Consider the following 21,679-nt stretch of genomic DNA (forward strand, 5'->3'; position numbering starts at 1 on the left):
GGGAAATAAACAATTACAGCTGGCTTGCCTTACACATGGGAGAACGGAAAAACCCAGTTCCAGCCCACTCTAGCCAACCTGTTCCACCTAAGAGGGAGAGAAAAACTGAGAAACACTTATGAAGTTCATGGTCCAGAGGCATAGGCTCACTAAAAGACTAAGACCTAATCATAGGACTATAGAACACTTACTTGCCCCACCCCATACTTCACAACCACATTACTAAAGGCATATTTACAGCAGTTTCTTTTACCTGGTATATCATGTATGACCATCAAGAAAAAATTACAAGAAATACCAAAAGCCAAAAAACATAATTTGAAGAAACAGAGCACACGTCAGAACCAGACATGACAGGATGTTGGAACTACCAGACCAGGAATTTAAAACATCTATGATTAATATGCTAAGGGCTCTCATGGATAAAGGAGACAGCATGAAAAAACAAAGAGGCAGTGTAAGCAGGGAGATGAATATCCTAGAAAGAACCAAAAAGAAATACTAGAGATAAAAACAATATAACAGAAATGAAGAATGCCTTTGATGCAAGGCTTATTAATAGGCTGAACACAACTGAAGAAAGAACCTCTGACACAGAGGATATATCAATAGAATCATCAAAAACCAAAACAAAGACAACAAAGACTTTAAAAAAATGTACAAAACAAAAAATAAAACCCCAAAAACCAAAACAAAACAGAACATCTAAGGACTATGGAACAACTACGAAAGGTAAAGCATACATGTAATGGGAATACCAGAAAGAGAAGAGAGAATGAAACAGACAGTATATTTGAAAAAATAATGACTAAGATATCCTCAAACTAATGTCACACATTAAACCACAGACCCAGGAAACACAGAAAATACCAAGCAGGATAAATGCAAACAAAAACAAAGGAAACAAACAAAAACCCCTAGATCTATGTATATCATTTTCAAACTATAGAATATTAAAGATAAAGAAAAAATCCTGAAAGAAACCAAGAGGGGAGTGGCTCACATATAGAGAAATAAAGATAAGAATTACATATGACATCTCCTCAGAAACCATGCCAGGAAAAAATGGAGTGAAATATTTAAAGTGCTGAAAGAAAAAACACCAACATAGAATTCTTTACCTTGTGCAATTATCCTTTAAAAGTGAAGGAGAGATAAAGGCTTTCTCAGATAAACAAAAATTGAGTGAATTTGTTTTCAGCAAATCTGCCTTGAAACAAATCTGATAACCTAGATGAAATGGACCAATTTCTTAAAAGACACAATTTGCCAAAACTCACACAAGGAGAAATAGACAATCTAGATAGGCCTATATCTATTAAAGAAGTTGAATCATATTACCTTTCCAAATAGTTAATGCACTTCCAAAACAGAAAACACTAGTCCCACATGGGTTCACTTGTGAATTCTACAAACTAAGGAAGAAATTATATCAATTCTCCATAATCTCTTTCAGATAATAGAAACAGAGGGAATACTTCCTAACTCATTCTGTGATCAGCATTACCCTACAACTAAAATCAGAGAAAGACATTACAAGAAAAGAAAACCACAGACCACTATTTTTCATGAACATAAATACAAAAATCCGCTACAAAATGTTTGCAAATTGAATCCAATGATGTATAAAAAGAAGTAAAAACTATGACCAAATGGGATTCATCCTAGGTTTGCAAGGCTGGTTCAACATTTGGAAATCAAGTAATGTAATCCATCACATCAATAGGGTAAAGATGAAAAATTACATGATCATATCAATGGATGCAGAAAAACTATTTCACAAAATACTATACCTATTCATGCTTAAAAACTCCCAGTAAATTAGGCATATAAGGGAAATTGCTCAACTTGGTAAAGAATATCTAAAAGGAAACTTACGGCTAACATTATTCTTAATGGTAAGAAACTAAAGGTTTCCCACTAAGATATCAGGTACAAGGCAAGGATATTTCCTCCCACCAGTCCTTTTCAACATTGTACAGGAAGTTATAGATAATGCAATAAGACCAAAAAAAAAAAAAAGGGGAATAAAGTTACACAGATTGAGAAGGAAAAACTAAAACTATCTTTGTTCACAGATGATATGACCATCCAAGAATTAATTTTAAAAAACAAGTAAAAAAGAAAAAAAAATAGAAAGAAAAAAGAAACAAACAAAAAACCTCCTGGAACTAATATGTGATTACAAGGTTGCAGGATGCAAGGCTAATACACAAAAGTCTATTGCTTTCCTCTACACCAGCAAGGAAAAAGTGGAATTTAAATTTTAAAACATAATGCTATTTATATTAGCACCCCTAAAAATGAAATATTTAAGTATATCTAACAAAATATGTATAACATCTATATGAGGAAAACTATAAAACATTGGTGAATGAAACAAAATAACTGAGTGAATGAAGAGATATTCCATGTTAATGGAAACGAAGACTCAATATTGTCAAGATGTCAGTTCTTCCCAACTTGATCTGTAGATTCAGTGCAATCCCAGTAAAAAATCAAGAAAAGGTATTCTGTGGATACAAACAAACTGATTCTAAAGTTTAGATAGAGAGGCAAAATGATCAGTGATTGCCAGGGGTTGGGCAGGGGTAGTATGGTGGGATAGGTGAGTACAGAGGATATTTAGGGCAGGGAAAATACTCTGGATGATGCCATAGTGGTGGGTATATGTCATTATACAATTGTCTAAACTCATGGCATGTGCAACACCAGGAGTGAATTGTAATAATACAGACTTTGGGTAATTATGATGTATCAATGTAGGTTCATCAAATGTAACAGACTTGCCACTCTGAAGGAGACGGACGTTGTAAATGGGGGAGGCTATGTGTGTGTAGAGGCCAAGGGTATATGGAAAATCTCTGTATCTTGCCTTTAATTTTGCTGTGAACCAAAACTATCCTAAAAAAATACAGTCTTAAAAAATATATAGGGCAACTTTTTATAAACGTATCTCCCTATTCAGTCACTGCACCATATGTATTGTATACTTTTAATCAGTGTAACGACAGTATAGTATAAACTTTTCCATGTTTTACATTGTTTCTGTAATTGTTCTTTTTATGGCTTTGCAATAATTCATCTAGGGTATTTATTCATCTGCAATTATTTATTGAACATTTATTGGGTTCTATTCAAGGTCATGGGAATGTACTGCTAAGCCAAAGTACCTGCACTTACAGAGTTTACAGCATTCTCATGTGTGCATAGTTGATATATAATCATTCATTTAATTTTCTATTATGTTGTATAACTCTGAGAAGAGAACAATTATATATATTGTTTTATTCAGCCTTGAAGAACCTTTGCAGAAGAAGTAATGTCACGACCCTAAAAATATTTCGCTTATCTAGATGTTCTGTAAATTCAGTTTCCAAAAAAAGATGGGAAAATAAATGTGTGTGTGTGTGTATATATATATATATATATATATACATATATATATATATATATATACCTTTATATATATATATATGAACATAGTGTGTTGAACCAAGAAAATACTTAGCTGATTTAGCTGATTCATCAGGATGAAGGTACAAAGTATAATCAAATTGGACCTTTTTTTTATAATAAATTAAGATTCTATATATTTCTTCTTGATATACAATATAAAGATATAAGGAATCTCATATAGAATATTACTCCATGACATTTCTTACACTACCTGAAAAATAGCCTCTTAACCCCAAACTTATGGTAATGCCCAAACTTGTAAAATCTGTTTTTGGTTTTGGTTTTTTTTAACACTTTTTATTTATTTATTTATTTAACATCTTTATTGAAGTATAATTGCTTTACAATGGTGTGTTAGTTTCTGCTTTATAACAAAGTGAGTCAGTTATACATATACATATGTTCCAATATCTCTTCCCTCTTGCATCTCCCTCCCTCCCACCCTCCCTATCCCACCCCTCTAGGTGGTCACAAAGCACCGAGCTGATCTCCCTGTGCTATGCGGCTGCTTCCCACTAGCTATCTATTTTACATTTGGTAGTGTATATATGTCCATGACACTCTCTCACCCTGTCACATCTCACCCCTTACCCCTCCCCATATCCTCAAGTCCATTCTTTAGTAGGTCTGTGTCTTTATTCCCATCTTGCCACTAGGTTCTTCATGACCTTTTTTTTTCTTTTCCTTAGATTCCATATATATGTGTTAGCATACTGTATTTGTTTTTCTCTTTCTGACTTAATCACTCTGTATGACAGACTCTAACTCCATCCACCTCATTACAAATACCTCCATTTCATTTCTTTTTATGGCTGAGTAATATTCCATTGTATATATGTGCCACATCTTCTTTATCCGTTCATCCGATGATGGACACTTAGGTTGCTTCCATGTCCTGGCTATTGTAAATAGAGCTGCAATGAACATTTTGGTACATGACTCGTTTTGAATTATGGTGTAAAATCTGTTTTTGAAAATTATATAAAGCCGTAAGTTATGTTTATATTAAGGAATACTATAGGTTTATGAAAATAGTCTTTTAATCATTCATTTAAATTATAAATGACATCATTAGCATCCTAGTTTTCTCTTTTTCTTTCTTTGTTTTATAATATATAAATATGCTTGGAACCACTGTGCAGAGAGATAGCTCAGTCTGCTTGTCTTCCTGCCACTGTTGGTATCAAGTTTGCATAAAAGGTGCCTCTGGCAGTGCTCTGGATCCACAATAGCACAAGATTTATTTCTTCCATATTAGATTATTACAAATTTCACTTGTTTCCATTTTTTATTTATAAATAGTGCTACTTTAATATTTTGATCATCTGTTTTTAAACCTTACAGTAAATTTCAGAAGTAGCCTTAAAATTTTCAAAAGTATGAACCTTTGTGATCCTTGATATGTACTGCTAAATATTTTTCCAGTATATTTCCAGCAGCCTAGATGAAGCTAGTTTGGTTTTACGTTGTTCTACTCTAACTTATTAACTGCATGTCCATATGGATTTTCTCACTAGGATCTTTAAGTTGGAAACGGGAAGGCTTAAAAGGGGCAGTCAGGAGTCGTGACTATTCACTTTCATCTCAACTGTATCCTTTGTCCATTTTCCTAAGTTCCACTTGCTTTGTTTTACTATTTGAGTTTGTGATAACCAAAAAAAAAACAAAATTCTGAGCTTCAGCTCATTTACCATATTTTGGAAAAAAATCCATTACAGTTGCATGTAGTCAACATTGATTACTCTCTACTCCCCTTATATTCATTTTTTATTCATATATTATTCTATGATTTATTCAAGATCAAATGCCAAACATATCACAGGAACTGAGCCGGGTGCTGGCGATTCAGTGTCACAAAAACAACCATCTGTCTGAATCCGAACTTCTCCGAGAACTTTCAGTGCAACCATCTTTATCACCTTTCCTCCTCAGCCAGTACTGGTACCAATGACATAACCAGAATTACATTTTAGATAGTTTTCCAAAACTCTTGAGTTTTTACTTTCTTTAAAATTGTCACAATTCCACCTTTCTCCAAAAAACATTTTCTTTGAAATCTTTCTTTCTTGGTTAGGTTAAGTGCCTAACTATGACTAGTCTTTGCTTTCTTACCTGACGTAAATTCTAGATAAAATATTTGTTTTTTCCCCAGGTTGTCAGCTAATTCCTTTTCCACACACTCCATCTTCAGATCCCTCAAAATTCACAATGTGTGGTTTAGATTAGTAATATTTTAATATTCTTCTTCCCTATGGAAGGAGAATGGCAAATGGTTCCAGTTCACCTGAGACTGGAGGAGGAGGCATACAAGATCTTGATATTCCAAGTTTTTGGTTTTGGATTCTCTGCATCTTTTATCTCTTTCTTTTATCTAACTGATTCAGAACCATCAGGGTTAGAATCAATATTACCTTAAGACTGCTGTGGAAGTACTTGGACTAAAGTAAAACTTCTAGGTAAACTCCCATGAGGCATTCATCATCTAGTGGTTTAACAAATATATTTTTTAAATTGTTTTATTATTTTATTTTATTTTATTTATGTTTTTATTTTTGGCTGCGTCAGGTCTTAGTTGCGGCACACAGGATCTTCGTTGAGGCATGCAAGATCTTTCATTGTGGCATACAGGCTTCTCTCTAGTTGTGGTGTGCAGGTATTTTCTCTTCTTTAGTTGTGGCACTCAGGCTTCAGAGCACATGGGCTCTGTAGTTTGCAGCATGCGGGCTCTCTAGTTGAGGCGCTCAAGCTCAGTAGTTGTGGTGCGCAGGCTTAGTTGGGCTGTGGCATGTGGGATCTCAGTTCCCTGACCAGGAGTCAAACCTGTGTCCCCTGCATTACAAGGTGGATTCTTTACCGCTGGACCACCAGGGAAGTCCCAACAAATTTTTTTTTTTAGTTCTACTATGCTCCAGGTACTACGATAGGCATTGCATTTGCCTCTCTGGTTAACTGGAAGTATAGCTACCAAGTTATCAAGTCTGAACACAAACTTATTTTTACCACTTTATAAGTTATTATATTTGTTTTACCATAATGCATATATTGTCATGAATTTTAAGTTCCTTGGGAAATGGAAAAGTTTGGCTATATGACGTTAGTTATTCAAAATTGTTTAAAATACTATCTACTATTTATTAATAAATCATTTAGCATAGCACTTGGTTATTAGAAGCATTTAATAAGTATTGAATATTATTATTTTAGTATTATCAAACTGTATTAATTGATTTTTTGACAGTGGTAAAAATTAAATATAAAAATATTAAACCCATTTAAGTACTAATTTTCACCCAGAAAATGATGGACTATTTTTTAATTTTTAGTATATTTCCTAAAAATTTAATATTCAATGGTATAAAGCACACTTTAAGATTGTCTTTGTTTCATAGAATCTAGGCAAGAAAAGGACATGAAGTCTGTAACCTGACTTTAATGAGAAGTACCTTCAGATTAAATTCTGACTAAAATTTTTTCTGTACTCACAGTTGAAAAAAGATTCCATTCTGCGACTTGTGAAAGATGTTTGAAAACCCTTATCGCTGGAAAGAGTTCTTTATAATTTCTAACATTAATATTCCCTATAATCCTGAGAACTGTTCTTTTCTAAAAATTAAATTCACTGATTCTTCACAATTCTCACAATACACATTTACATATTTGAAAACATTCCAAGTTCTCCATGTTCTTTTTAAACCATAAAAAAGATTAAATATCCCATTTATTAGCTTGAGGAAAAGGTTATTGTATTGCTTTGCCAGTAACAGCAGTTACAGAATTTTAAAACTAGTGGCATTTGTTGTACTACCAGAGTATTTAAGGAAAAAAACAAAAAATCCACTCGGACTGTAATACACTATGCAGTTGTTTCTTGTTTTTGTTTTTTTTATAGAAAGGGTAGAAATCAAGGAGTAAATGAGAAAAAAAGTATGCGAGCTAGTTCAAATAGGGAAAATTGTATAATAATCAAGTTATTATCTTTAACATTTTAGAATATTTAGGAGGAAAATAATGAGAGGTTGATTTTTGACTAGACATTAAAAAAATTAAGCTGGATCTGAAAGGGAAACTGTATATCGAATTGGAAAGAGTATAATGACTTATAAACATTGTACATAAACCTGATGTGGCCAGCACTCATATTTAGTTGGTCAGTGGACACAGAAATTAAATGACAGAATGATGGAAGCCCTCTTACTCATCACTATATCCCCGTCTCTGACATGAGGTAGCTGCTGAATAGATATCTCCTGAGAGGCCTGCAAGAGGAGTATAGACAGACCTTGAACTCCAAACTGATGCACCTGGGCTGGTACTTCTATACTGGGAAAATATCCGCCCCTGTTTCCATAATACTTGAATCCATCCACCTTTCCTTTTGTTTTCCATTCCCTTATCCAATTACCTTCTTCCTTTTTCCACTACATGTTAAAAAAATAGCCCCAAATATTTCTAATAATTTTGTCTAACAGAACACAATAAGCACTGCTTCCTTGCCATCAATTTTACCTGGCCCCAGTGATTCTACCCACTATTATAAAACTCTTCTTTCCTGTCCATTTGTTTTCCTACCTCTGTTTTTATTTTTACTCTGAGTTATAAATTATCAATACTAACTAATTACAAGCATATAAAGTGAAGTGTGCTTTTAGTGCAATATTTTACATATATAGTTTTTATATGTAGATCACATATCGTATATGTGATATGTGTATATTTAGACAAATTGCATGGGTGTGTGTAGTTCTGTTTTATTACATCTTATATGATTAAAATCATCAAAATGATTTCCTGAAAAATCATCTTCTAAAATTTAGTATAGGATTTTATTTATTTAAATTGTCATTTTATAATACTTTTATGTCAAAGACAAAGGTATAATGAATACTTTTTAGTTTAGAGGAATGTATTCTTGTGTATTTAATAAAATTGTAACAGAAATCTTTCTTTTTTGTTTTTTTTGGTCTGAGTTACTATATATATTTGTATATATATATGTATGTATATACAGTTCTTTCTTTTTAATACTTTAAAGGGTCACATGATCGCATCCTGTGATGCCTGTGGAGTTACAAAGCTATGGGATTTTCGGAAGCTCTTACCAATTGTGTCCATTGATGTAGGTCCAAGTCCTGGCAATGAGGTGAACTTTGATTCATCAGGTAGGATCTTTTTTGTTTAACATTCTTGACCAAACTAACAGCTTTAGTATTTGTGCTGAAACTATTTTCTATTGCCACTTTATGTTTTTTGCATTTCCTTCTATGTAAAAATCTGTCCTTGATATTATACTAGCATATACTACATTATGCTGTATTTATCATATGATATATCGTATCATGTCATATAGTGAAAGCATTACATTTATCACATATGTAAAGGAAGAAATAATAGAGGAGATAAGTGTGTACTAATTTAGATTACTCAAGTTCCTAGCAGCGTCATGCAAAATTTGGAGTCTGCATCCCTTAGAATCACCATCCAACGTAAGTAAATTGAGTTTTTTGAAGGTAAAATAGCTAAAAGTAGGGAAGAACAAAAGTTTGGCAAAAATAAAATTGAAACTAATGGAATACTTTATAATAATTTAGTAATACCCCATATTCTCTAGATTTTACAATTAATTTTAAATATATATTCGTCTTGTTTCAAATTGTGTCCAATAATAATTATATTAATTGGTAATAATTGTAGTATTATTATCTGTGTTCAGCATTTTTTCTGCAATAATATAACCGTTAACAGTGAGATAAATTATTTTATCCTTGCTGATGATGAAGAGTGTAGCAACTGATGTTAGCAATCACACAATGATTCCACTTGATCATTTAAAAGGTTAAAATTACAATTACAACTCTATCTTTAATGATAGCCTATGCTCAATAACGTATATCTGTTATTGATATAACTTACCTTTGCTGTTGTAATACATGTTTTAAACTTTTTTAAGTTTTGAGAGGTTTAAAAATCCTTGATATTTATTTGCAGTAGCTCAAATTTTAGATAAAGAAATAAAGATAGAATATATATAAAGGAAATAATGATGTTCTATTTTAAAATAGTCCAAAAAGTATGAATATACTGGAAGCAATTCTGAAGCCATAAGGTAATTGTGTGTTTCATGGAACTGGTTTCATGATATTGACATCACATATCTAAAATTCAGAATACAGTAAGTTTGTCTTCTTAAAAAATGTTAAGCTGTGTTCCCATTGCAGATTGGTATATGAACCACATATATGACTTCCTTAAAAATATGTTAGTAATGTTCTTGACATTAAGACTTTTATGCTCTGCTAGAATTCAAACAGAAAACACTGTACAGAATAAAAGATCCCAACTATGAGAATTTAATTTTATAATGTAAAGGCCCATTAGTGTTTCAATTTATACTTTTTGATATATAGAATATGCATTGACATCATAATTCTAAAGGAACTTTAACTTGGTTTTTACAAACGTTTTCACATCCATAAATCCCTTTTTACTATCTTGAGGTAGCATCCAAGTATTCATGGCCTTGAGTTTTGAATTCTGAAATTTCAAAACTTTTGGCTGTACTTTCTAATAATAGAAGTTAAAGGGTGTTTTGATATGCTGTACAACTAATACTAGGTACATATTTTACTGTCATAATTATTAATATGTTGCCACTGCCTTTTACTGTCCTTGTCATCCAGCCCAAAATTTCTTTTCTATGCATTGTCAGGCGAACTTATTTTAAATATGTCAGTTCCTATCATACTGTCGTACAAGTCAATACCATCTTAAAGCCCCTAGTACAACAGATCTATTTTTTTTTTCTCCATGACTGCTATATACTTGATGGTACACTAATATTAAGAAAACTGTCAGAATCAAGGATGGAACAATGAGAAACATAAACGATAAAGAGTGTAAACCAGGGACCGTGTTAATGAAAACACTTCATCAGTTTGAAGGAATATAATTTCAACCTGACCTTCCCATCCCTTTGACCATTTCTTCAAGGAACATACTATAATTAATTTTAATTCTACGTGTTTGAGAAATAAGTGTCTTTTTCTCATTGAATACTGAGAAATTTGTGCTTCTGTTGAGGAGAAGTCTTCAGTGACTCGTCATTTTAAAAGTTTGAAATATATCAGCAGTTGAAGGAACTAGGTAGAGCAAACAAGAGGTCTATTGAGGGTCTGAACAAAGAGGTGAAATCACAAAGTTAAATACCAGAAATTATGTTCATCTCAAGAGAGTAAAGAAAAGTGAAGTCAAGAGCAAAACAAAATCGAAATAAGGACAGGGACACATAGATCTCTTCTCATCTGCATTTCTTCAGGAAAAGATGATTTAAAAGAAAAGTATAAAAAGATACCATGAAAATATTTGAACTATGAGAATAAGATCAAATCTAACTTAATAAGTTCAAAATACTCTTCATTTGACATACTTTTATTTATTCCCAGTGGCAAGCCAATACAAGCTTTCCTCCTTGGGCCTGAGGAAAAGTCGTTGATAATACACATGCAATATCATCACAATATCATATAATATATGTGGAAGTACTGACAGTATTCTGTCTGAGAAATTTAATATAAGAAATTTAATATAAACTACTCATATACATAGTTTTTAGATATTCTAAATAATCAACATAGAAACAAAAATTTTCTCATCATATTTCATATCTCTGGATCAGTTTAATTGAAGGGCATCTTGAAATTATGAGGTGTGCTGCTTAAAAAGAGCTGTTTCCATATACAATGGCTTATCTTTATAAATAAGGGATTCCTTCACTGCAAATCCAACACGGTATACAAATAAATTTGAGTAGTCATTAAAGGCTGAAACTGTGGTCCATAACATTTGATTTCAAATTTTTATGTATATTAAAGATTCCTCATTATTTATTAACCTCATAAATAAATGTTTTTATTTTAAATTTATAAAAGTAAATTATGTGCTAGCAAAATGGTACTTTATCTGTTTTAAAATTGAGACTTCTCATAGTGTATCATTTTTGAAATGTATCTTTGATAATATTTGAAAACCAGTGGTATAGAAAAAGAATATAGACTATAATTCAGACCCTTCGCTCTTCCCCACCTTTTAGACTATAAACAAATTATTTAATCTTCCTGAACTAAGTTTCCTCATAGAAATAATGGAGGAGATAACTGTCTTGCTATATTCTAATGTGTTTCAAAGGGTTAATTATATTCTGTAATGAGGAAATCCTAATACAGTCTTGTTTTCATGTAATATTCAAAATAATTTAAATAGTTAACTAGCAAGTAAAGCTACATATAATGTTATATACGCATATATAATTAAAATCAAAAGATTTAAAGATATATGAATCACCATCTCGAGGTTAGCTTTTCTATTGCTGTAAGAAATCAGCTTGTTGCACATTTAAAAGAGGAGTTGCATGCAGCATAGTATTATTTACATAATGTTTTATTTGCAAATACATTGCTTGCAACAAACACAGATTACCTGTGTTTATAGATATATACATATATCAGTATATATTTATAACTTACATATTTGTAAAGGGATAAGTGTTCCTTTCTCATTAAACAGAGAACCTTCTGGTAATATAACGCTACACATTTTTACGAATATTCACTATCTAAATATCTCCCACTTGGCATACTCAAATGCCATATGTTTTACCATTCAAAAATTTATTACTATTTCAGAAAATATTAAATGGAATTGTGTAGTGAAAGTAATAAAAATGAACCGTGAGAATTTATACATACACTTTTCCACATCTCTCATTTTGTTGCGTTTATGTAGTTTAGCAATATTTTTCACTCCTTTGTAAAAGGTAATTCCGGTACACTTGCAAAAAAGTCACATCCCTAGAAAATGCCAGAGCTGAAGTTTGAGCCAGATGGGGACTTTCCAGTAGAAAGCTTATCAGTCTCAGATCATTGAAATGAGCAAGGTTTGCCACCATTTGGCGGTAATCCTAAATACTTCCCACAAGGAGAACCACAATAGAAATACTAAAATAGAAGAAAAAATAATGACCCCATTATAAAATATGAAAATTACCAGACTCCTCTAAAATTGCTCAAAAATAAGATAAGCCTCAAATCTTTTGTTCAAATTTGATTTATTAGCTTCTGTTAGTGAAGGCTGCAGTTCACTGTTTTGTATTTAAAAGACAAATTGTGGTTAACTCCTTCTGTTGGAAGCAGTGTAATATAATGGAGGAAGCACTCACTTAGAAACCCTGGTTTTGAATTTTGTCTCCACTGCTAACTAGCTGAATGATCTTGGTGAACTTTCCGAACATTTCTGAACCTCAGTTTCCTTGTATGTGAAATGTTAAAAACCTATCACGACTTCCACTTCCAGCCAAGATGGAGTAACAGGGACCAGATTTACCCTCCCACCTGAAACACCTGAAAAAACAGACAAAATTTATGAAACGATGGTTTTCAGAAATTGAACATTGGGCAGTGGAAGACAGTACTGAAGGGAAGGGGGGTGGTAAATAAGATGAGCTCTATGGCTGCCCATAATACTGTCTGGAGAAAATTTCTAGGTCACATCTCAGGGATGGACAGAAACCTTGGGGAAACCCCACAGCCTCCCAGAGTTGAGGAGATGGAGTGGGCAGTCCAGGGAGGCCAAGGCAGCTAGAGTTTGCAGGCAGAGTACAGGACAGGGGACAGCAACACAGAGAGAGAGAGCTCTGGAGATTTGCAGAAGATCCCCTGCAGTCTTTAGCTGAGTGCAGATCAGTCCACGACAGCCTAAAGCCACAGAAAAATCTGTCTGAAGAGTTAAAAAGAAAAATCCCCAAAGATCAGGGGAGCCTAAGAATAGTTTGTACTCCCACCAACCAGGTTGGTAAAACCTTGCAATTCAAAAGGATAGTAGATAGAACAGGGATTGGCCAACTACTGCCCATGGCCTGTATTTATATTTAATTTTAATGGTAACAACAACCACACCCATTAATTTACATATTATCTAAGGCTGCTTTCACATTACAACAGCAGAGTTGAGTATTCACAAGGGAAACTGGCATGGCCTGTGAAGCCCTTAAACATTTACTGTCTGGCTCTTTACAGAAAAATTTGCCAAGGGAGAGGGCTCAGAAGGTCATTACCTCAGTAGTGAGGCAGCATCAGTCCACACCTCTAGATCTAGTCCCTTCACTGTCTTTGAACCACCTGAGTTGGCCCATGTAAAAACCTGTTTATTCTTTACTACAACTTAATGAGATTGTTACTGTTGTCTCCTTTTTACAGATGAGGAAACTAGGACATGAAGTTAACAACAAGCCTAATGACACCTGGCTGATCAAATGTGGAGTCAGAATTCAAAGCTGGGCAGTCTAATTCCAGAGACTAGAATTTAGACTTTATATTATTCTGCTTCTCATTGTAATAATAGTATTCAGTTTCATATTGATATGTGACATCTGTTAGGAGTTATAATTCATTTGCTATGAATATTGAAATAATCTAATTAATGACCACTTGGCAATGTTTGACTCAAACAAACACTATTTGTCAATTAGTTGTCTCTGGAAGAAAAACAGGAAAAGAAGATCTCCCTAGTATTATCTGCCAGGTTTTTGATGTGTCTTATAACAAGGGGGAACCCTAAATATGTTCCTAATGGGAGCTGGAACTCCAGCCCCACACCTCAAGGTAAATTCCTATCAGACTAATCTGGGTGGAATAAGTGAGTGCCTGCAGGCACTTTTGCTATTTATTTAAGTCTTGGCATGATTACAAACTGAAATAAGAAAGGAAGAAAGCAAGCTAACTTCTATTGTCTCTAAGGCATAAGGCAGAGCTGAGGTAAGTTGCTCTGCCTAAGAGCAAGCCCATTCTACTACATCAATTTCCTAGGAAAGAGAGTTACAAGGAGAGGGGATAAAATACAAGAGAGAAAAGACCAGATGACTGTGCTCAATCATTTATAATCCCGTTATTTCATCCCCTGTTTGTATGCAAATCCATTTTGTTTTTGAGTAGAATATGGTCCCCTCTGCTGCTGGAGAAAGGAACTGGAGGAACGGAAGGAAATCAGATTTTGTATCTCCCTTGGAGACCCAAGTGTGTCATTGAAACAGGAGGGAAGGGGGTAGGGCACAACCTTTGAAAGAATGACATAGCCAGAGGACATGACATAAACTGATTAGAACCAAATGGGTCCAAGATGGTGGATCAGTGGACTTCCACTAGACCTTGAGCCTCAGTATACGCTCACTGAACACATCAGCAAGCTAAATGATACACCCACAGGTGCCATGACAGTTCCAAGACTGACCATAAGGATCAAAAAGTGGGCGGTGGCCCAGTTCCTAGAAATCCCCGTCCCTTCCTGAAATAGCTAGAATACTCCTCCCACTCATTAGACTATGAAATTACCCACCCCTATAAAAACTGACAATTCCATACCCTGGTGCCTTTTTCACCTTCTGAAATGGCCCACACTCTGTGGAGTGCGTTTCTTTCTAAATAAATGCACTTCTCACCTATCACTTTGTCTGTCACTGAATTCTTTCTGCGATGAGACATCAAGAACCTGAGCTTCATTAAGTCCAGAAACCAGGTCTGTGATCTCAGTTGGAAGACTGGGTTTTGGCTGTGTTCGAGTCCTGGCCGCATGGGTTCAAGTCCCAATCTGAGGTGCACGGTTTCATTATTAATACCTGCAATGAAGTATACTATGATCTAGGAACTGGGCTAGGTGCTTTCTCTTTTAATCATCACAGAACTATGAGTTTGGTTCATTTCTCCCATTTTAAAGAGTTTTGAGAGCTTTAATTACATATATATATTAATAAATATACACATTTGTACAGTTCTATGAGAGCCTGAATTTAGCTCTAGGAAATTGTAAAGAAAAAACTCTGGAGATTCATAGGAACTGGTTTTACACTTTACCTGTAAAAAAGCTATTCTTTCTCTTTGGTTTTTGTCATACTATTCCATGTTTTAGAAACATTTTTATTCACCTGACAGCAAGTATGGAAAATAACATGCTAATGATAGTGGAGACACCGTGAAAACTTTAATTAAAGGTGTATTGACCGAAGATATATTAATTCAGAAATAATATTTGTAATTGTACAAAGTGTTATGACCATAAACCTGTTCTGATTGGTCTATTTTCCATTCTAAATGGTTGGTGGCGATGCCATATTAGTTTTTAAGTATTTAGACTGTCATCCTAATAATGGATCACAAGTTCTGAGAACTGGAATGCATTTGAATTACACAAATTATGAAAGTTTTATATAAATGAAAGTTACTGACTTTTTCAAAATATAGAATTTATACATGTAACTAAGTCTTATTCCTTTCAGATATTATGTTTGAAAGGTTGTGTACTTAATCTAATGACAACATCATTATACAAACTATGAAGCTCTACTTTTGCAATGATTTCATATCTCCAATACTCACAAATGTCTTATCTGAGTCTGGATTGAATTCGTAGAAACATCTAGACTTAATTCACATCCTATGTGTCAGAAAAGGACATTTGAGTTAAGCATAAGGCAAGGCTCTAAAGAATAAAGATTGTTGTTCATCTATGATTTGTAACATGAAATTGAGCAGGAAACTTAATCTCTGTTGACCTCAACTTGATCTTCTCAAAAATGAGAGATTTGGATTAAGTGACTTCATCAATTAGGTTTCCAACCTAAGTTTTACACAACTGAGTATTGCATTTTCGCACTGTTCGTTAGAGCATGGTATCCTGAGATAAAAATAATATTCTAAAATAAAACTTAAATGCTTTTGTGTACTATTTAACATTTAAAAATATCAAATTGTAAGTAAAACATTCTACTTTTCCTTGATCCAAAATGGAAATACAATTTGATATAAAAATCAAGATTATTTAAAAATTGAGCCTCAAATTTAAACGACAGCTGTATTGCTCAGCAATACAAAACTTTTATTCTTGCCAACCTAGCAACACATTCAGTCTCTGTAGGAACAGATATTTTGGCCAAAAAAAAAAATGCATAAGTTTCAACATTTTAATAAATTAAGGACTCAGATTCTTCATAGAAGACTTTATGAGATAGTAAAAACCTGACCCATTCTGGTTTGATCAGAGCAGGAAATAACTTATTAATCTTACAAATTAGAGCATTATACAGGTACAATCAGCTATTGCAGCTACAAATGCCTGGATGAAACAAAGAAGTCACACTTGTGTTGTTAGATCCTCAATTTTGTGTAATATTTTTAAAACAAGTATAGTTCTACTTGTTGCTTAGTTCTCTGTTGTAGTTGTACTGCATAGAAATATAATTGTAACATTATAGGCATAGATGATCAAAAAGTACTTGGAAATGTTTTCCTATGTATGTAAAGTATCTCCTTGGAAGTTCGTTACAAAGCTTATGTGCCTAATTATATATAAACAATTTAAATCCAGCTCATGTCCAAAAAATGACAAATTCTAAATTACTGTCATCACATTTAATGAAGATTAATTTTGTAGTAGTCATGTAAGAAATAGTTTTCAAATGCATTTATATTAGTTATATGCATATAACAATTAATGTGCTAATGCCTTGTCAACGCATTTAAGAAATTCAAAAAGATTTGTATCTATGTAACAAGTATGAGAAATTAGTTTTATGACTAGCTATATCTTAATATCATCTAGGCAATAAGATATTCCAATTCATATAATTAACTATGACTGTACGTTTACAGATATAATAAAAATTACATATAAATGCTAGCATAGGTCATTATGAAATATGACCTATTTTCTCATGCATATATTTATCAAGAAAAATGCATTTTATAAAAAGAATTAAAGCACAATCAGACCTTTGAATTTTTCTAAGGGGTTCACAGTTATGGTATTAAGGGGAATGTACTATTTTAATCTAATAGCATATAGTAGTTATTAGATTTAAAAATAATACAGTTGAAATTTGTAGTCTACACACACTTCATGGCCCAAAATCAAGTAGCCCAAGAATTCGTCATCTTTTTAATAGATTACGTATGCAAAATTGAATAGATAATCATCTTTAATCTGCCAGCTGATACTTCTTAATAGGATAATCCTTTAAGAGAAGTTGCAGTTCAATGGACGTGCAAATCAACCCAGAGCAAATAGTACACTGCTCTTGGAGATGGAGACGGCACTGTTGGCACTTGTGATAACGCTCACTTATATTTATCTAAAATTTAATTTCAAACGATATTCACAGATGATTTATTCAAATCTAATTGATCTCAGAAGTATCTTTTCTCACTTGTAATATAATAGGAGTGAAAATAAAAATTATTTAAAATCATCTTCATGCAACATCCCCTACTATGCACTCTACCAGCAAAAGGAAAAAAAAAAAATTGTAAAGAAGAAATAGTATAGTATTGGTATTATGAAAATCAACACTCTCTAAATGTTTTGAAATAATGAGTTTGATAAATAGAATAATAGATATGCATTTGGAATAATATATATGCATTTCAGATCATGCCTTCTAGCCAAGAATTTTATTATTCTCTCTCTTGTATTTTTGTTTGTCTAATGGTGGAAATTATGTTAATTCAGTTGACAAATATTTAGTGTAAGCCTATTATCCGCCAGGTACTGTTCTAAATTCTGGGATTCAGCTATGAAGAGACCAGTAAGATTCTATTTACAAAGTAAATTGAAGCAATAGCCATGAATGTGCAAGTAATAAACTGGGAGTGTTGAAAACTATAAGTTAAACCGTTCCACGTATAATATGCTATAGGTGCCATCAGAGTGTGATTTGTAAAGAATATCCGGTAGCTGTATATGGAGCTGGAGAAAAAAGATGGGCACTTCTATAATGTTAACTACAACATTACCCATTTCTCTTCTCATGGACTTGGTTTAATTTTAAGTTTTGATCTTCTGTTATCCTTTCACTTTGCCTTTCATAATGTTTGATTTGTTCCTTTGTCCATGTGGCATTAGGAACCACTTATCCTTATCAAAATTTAGTTGTAATGATGGATGTTTCTGCTGCTTCTGCTTCAGCTTCTCTTTCTCCTTCTTCTACTTGTTTCCTCCTCCCCCTTCCTCCATAGGTCCCTTCTCTTCATTCGTCTTATCTCTCCTTTCTTTTCTTCTTCCTCAAATACAAAGAGCTGAGTTAACCATACTTCTCAATGCATAATAGACAATTATCATTCGATTTTATTACTTTTCACCTTTCACGTTCCATCCCTACTCTCATTCCCTCCGACACTCCATGGAAGTTTTTAAATATCTTTGATATGTTTCCTTAGTTTACAAGTATCTTTGAAGAATATATAGAGTTACTTTATATACATATGTACCTAAGATTTTAAAAAACTTATTTTGTCATAAATTTCATTCAATTTCTTGCTTTTTCATTCTAAACTATGTTATTAAGTTTTATCCATATTAATATATGTCTGTCAGGTTTATAAGTTCAATCTACTGGATAGTATTCCATTTTTATTCATTTTATCATTTTATTTGTCTATTATACTAGTGTAGGGCACCTAAATTCCCTATCAGCCCCTGCTACTTCAAAGTATGCTGTGCTAAACGTCCTCATACAAATCTCTGTATTGGGCATCTGTGAGAGTTTCTCTGGGGTATATACCCGGGGGAGGACTTGCTATGCCATAGAATGTATGTTATTTAATTTAATTAAGCATTTTCATATTGCTCTTCAGAATCACTATAACTAGTTTACAGTCCTTCAAGGAATCTCATTTTCAACATTTGGTAGTGCTGTGGACTGAACTGTATTCCCCCCAAAATCCATATGTTGAAACCCTAACTTCCAATGTGACTGTATTTGGAGAAAGGGCTTTTAGGAAGTAATTAAATTTAGATGAGGTCATAAGGGTGGGGCCCTGATCCAATAGAATGAGTAGTCATTTAAGAAGAGACATGTGCATGCATGAAGAAGGATTATGAAGTCTCACAGCTAGAAAGCCACAGTCTGCAAGCCAGGAAGAGAGCCTTCACCAGAACCTGACCATGCTGGCTGGCACCCTGATCTGGGACTTCTAGCCTCCAGAACTGTGAGAAATAAATTTCTGCTTTTGAAGCCACCTGGTCTATGGTATTTTGTTATGGCAGCCCGAATAGACTAACACAGATAGTATTTAATTTTATAATTCTGCCAGTACAGTGGGCACTATATGCATTGCATTTCCCTACTTACTAGTAATGTTGAACATCTTTTTACATACTTGTCAGTCTTTCAGGCTTCCTTATCTGTGAACTAATTGCCTTTGCCCATCTTTTTTTATTGGATTTCCTTCCTCTTGGGACTTACAGATTTGCAATAATTATCTGGGTATTAATCTACTGTTAGTTTTGAATGTATATTTATCCCAAAGAGAAAAATATTTACTGATCTCATCTATGGTGTCTTTTACTAAATTGAAATCATTAAATGTCATGGAATCAAAACTATTTTATTTTTTTCTTAGTACTTTTTTCCTTTTGGGGGCATTGCTTGAGAATTTTATCCTTATTATTAGGTCACAAAAGGATTTTCCTGCATCTTCCTTTTTTGGCTTTATGTTGTTAGCTTTCACATTTTAGGACTTTGATTCAAAGTGCAAGGAGTTGTTATCAGTTAGCGTTTCTTCCAATAACAAACCAACCCAGAATCTTCCTGATTTATTGGAGCATTTGCTTCTTGTTCTCTTATGAGAGAGCTTCAGGTTGGCTCAGGCCTGATGTACTTTGCTGTGCTCCCGCTGAACTCCATGTGTCTTCTCATTCTGAACCCCAGGGCCTGTGTGTGGGACATGTTAACCTCCTACAGTAAGCATAGCTGGAAAGAAAAAGAAACACAGCAATCATATTTGTATCTTCTTTTGAATGTGACAAATACGGTCTGCTTAATATCCCATCGTCCAAAGCATGTTCACAGCGTTATAAGCAAGTCCAAAGCCACTTAGATGGGGGCATATACTATCATCACAGATTACAGGGACATGTCTTGGATAATGCCTAGGGATTTTTAACCTTATTACAGGAAAGAAATGCAAAGTTGGGAACAATAATTCAATGACTATAGTGGGAGATCCAACTTTATTTTCCTATCTATTGAGACATTTTTCCTGACACCATCAACTACACAGTTAAATCTGTGATGTCACTTCTATCATATCTCAACCTCATATAGAGAAACAGTCTTTTCTGAATTCTTTTTTCTAATCTTTTGGTAACATCGTCTTTTTCTGAGTTGGTACAATTCTGTTTTTATTACTGGATGTTCTAGTATTACTTAATATATGAATGTGAAGCCACTCTTTGCTCTTCTTTTCCAAAAGTATCTGTTGGGCTTCTTATCTCCTGGGATTTTTAGAGTTACCCTTTTAAAAATTTTAAATTGTATTATGTCAGAGAACATGGCCTGTATTAAGTTGATATCCTGTGGCCTCTAATATAGACAATTTGTTCAGTGTTCTTTGTGTAATCAAAAAGAATGCATATGTATATACACCTTATTAGGTCAAACATTTTTCTGGAATTTAGTTTGAGCTTATTTACTAGATATTCAAATAATTTATAACATTTATTTTGACTGCTTGAGCTCTCAGTTTCTAACATGGATATAGTAAAAATCCTTAACCACAAGTATTAATTAATTTATCCTTATAATTCTATCAGTTTTGCTGCATATATCTTGAGGCCATGTTTTTAGTTACATATATTCATAATCATGATATCTACTTGATATTTTCTCCCTTTTGTCAGTCTGTAACATCATCTTCATGGTGATTTTGCCTTAAGTTCTATTTGGTCTTGTATTAAAAATTGGTACCCTGTTTTCTTTGGAGTTGTATTTTCCTGATAATCTTTCTTTCCATATCTTTACTTTTCACATTTTTGTGGGAATTTCATATTTGTTTTTTTGTGTTTTTTTTTAATTTTTTGCTTTTTTCTTCAATCTAATATTTCTATCTTTGGAATGATGAATTTGCTTTACTTATAATAATGATTTTTTTTCAACATTAATATGCATGCATAGAAAAATGTCTGTATTAATCAGGATTCTCCAGAAAAACCGAACCAATAGGATGTGTGTTTGTATGTATGTGTATACAGCTTGAGTCCAAATGTAGTACGAAGGCAAAATTGCTTTATTCTCAGGGACTTCAGTCTATGTTTCTTAGGACCTTCAACTGATTGGATGAGGCCCACCCACATTATGAAGGGTAATCTGCTTTACTCAAAGTCTACTGACTTAAATACTAGT

At 33.3% G+C, this 21,679-nt stretch overlaps 1 protein-coding gene across 1 annotated transcript in view; it reads left to right on the forward strand.

The window, feature by feature from the left end:
- Positions 1 to 21,679, forward strand: part of SPAG16 (sperm associated antigen 16) — a 913,876-nt gene that overhangs the window by 653,026 nt on the left and 239,171 nt on the right. The window contains exon 15 of the mRNA XM_007187870.2: positions 8,492 to 8,618. Coding sequence (XP_007187932.2) covers positions 8,492 to 8,618 — 127 coding nt within the window. The remainder of the gene's footprint in view (positions 1 to 8,491; positions 8,619 to 21,679) is intronic.

Source organism: Balaenoptera acutorostrata, chromosome 8, assembly GCF_949987535.1.
Source record: "Balaenoptera acutorostrata chromosome 8, mBalAcu1.1, whole genome shotgun sequence".
Classification (NCBI taxonomy): Eukaryota; Metazoa; Chordata; class Mammalia; order Artiodactyla; family Balaenopteridae; genus Balaenoptera; species Balaenoptera acutorostrata.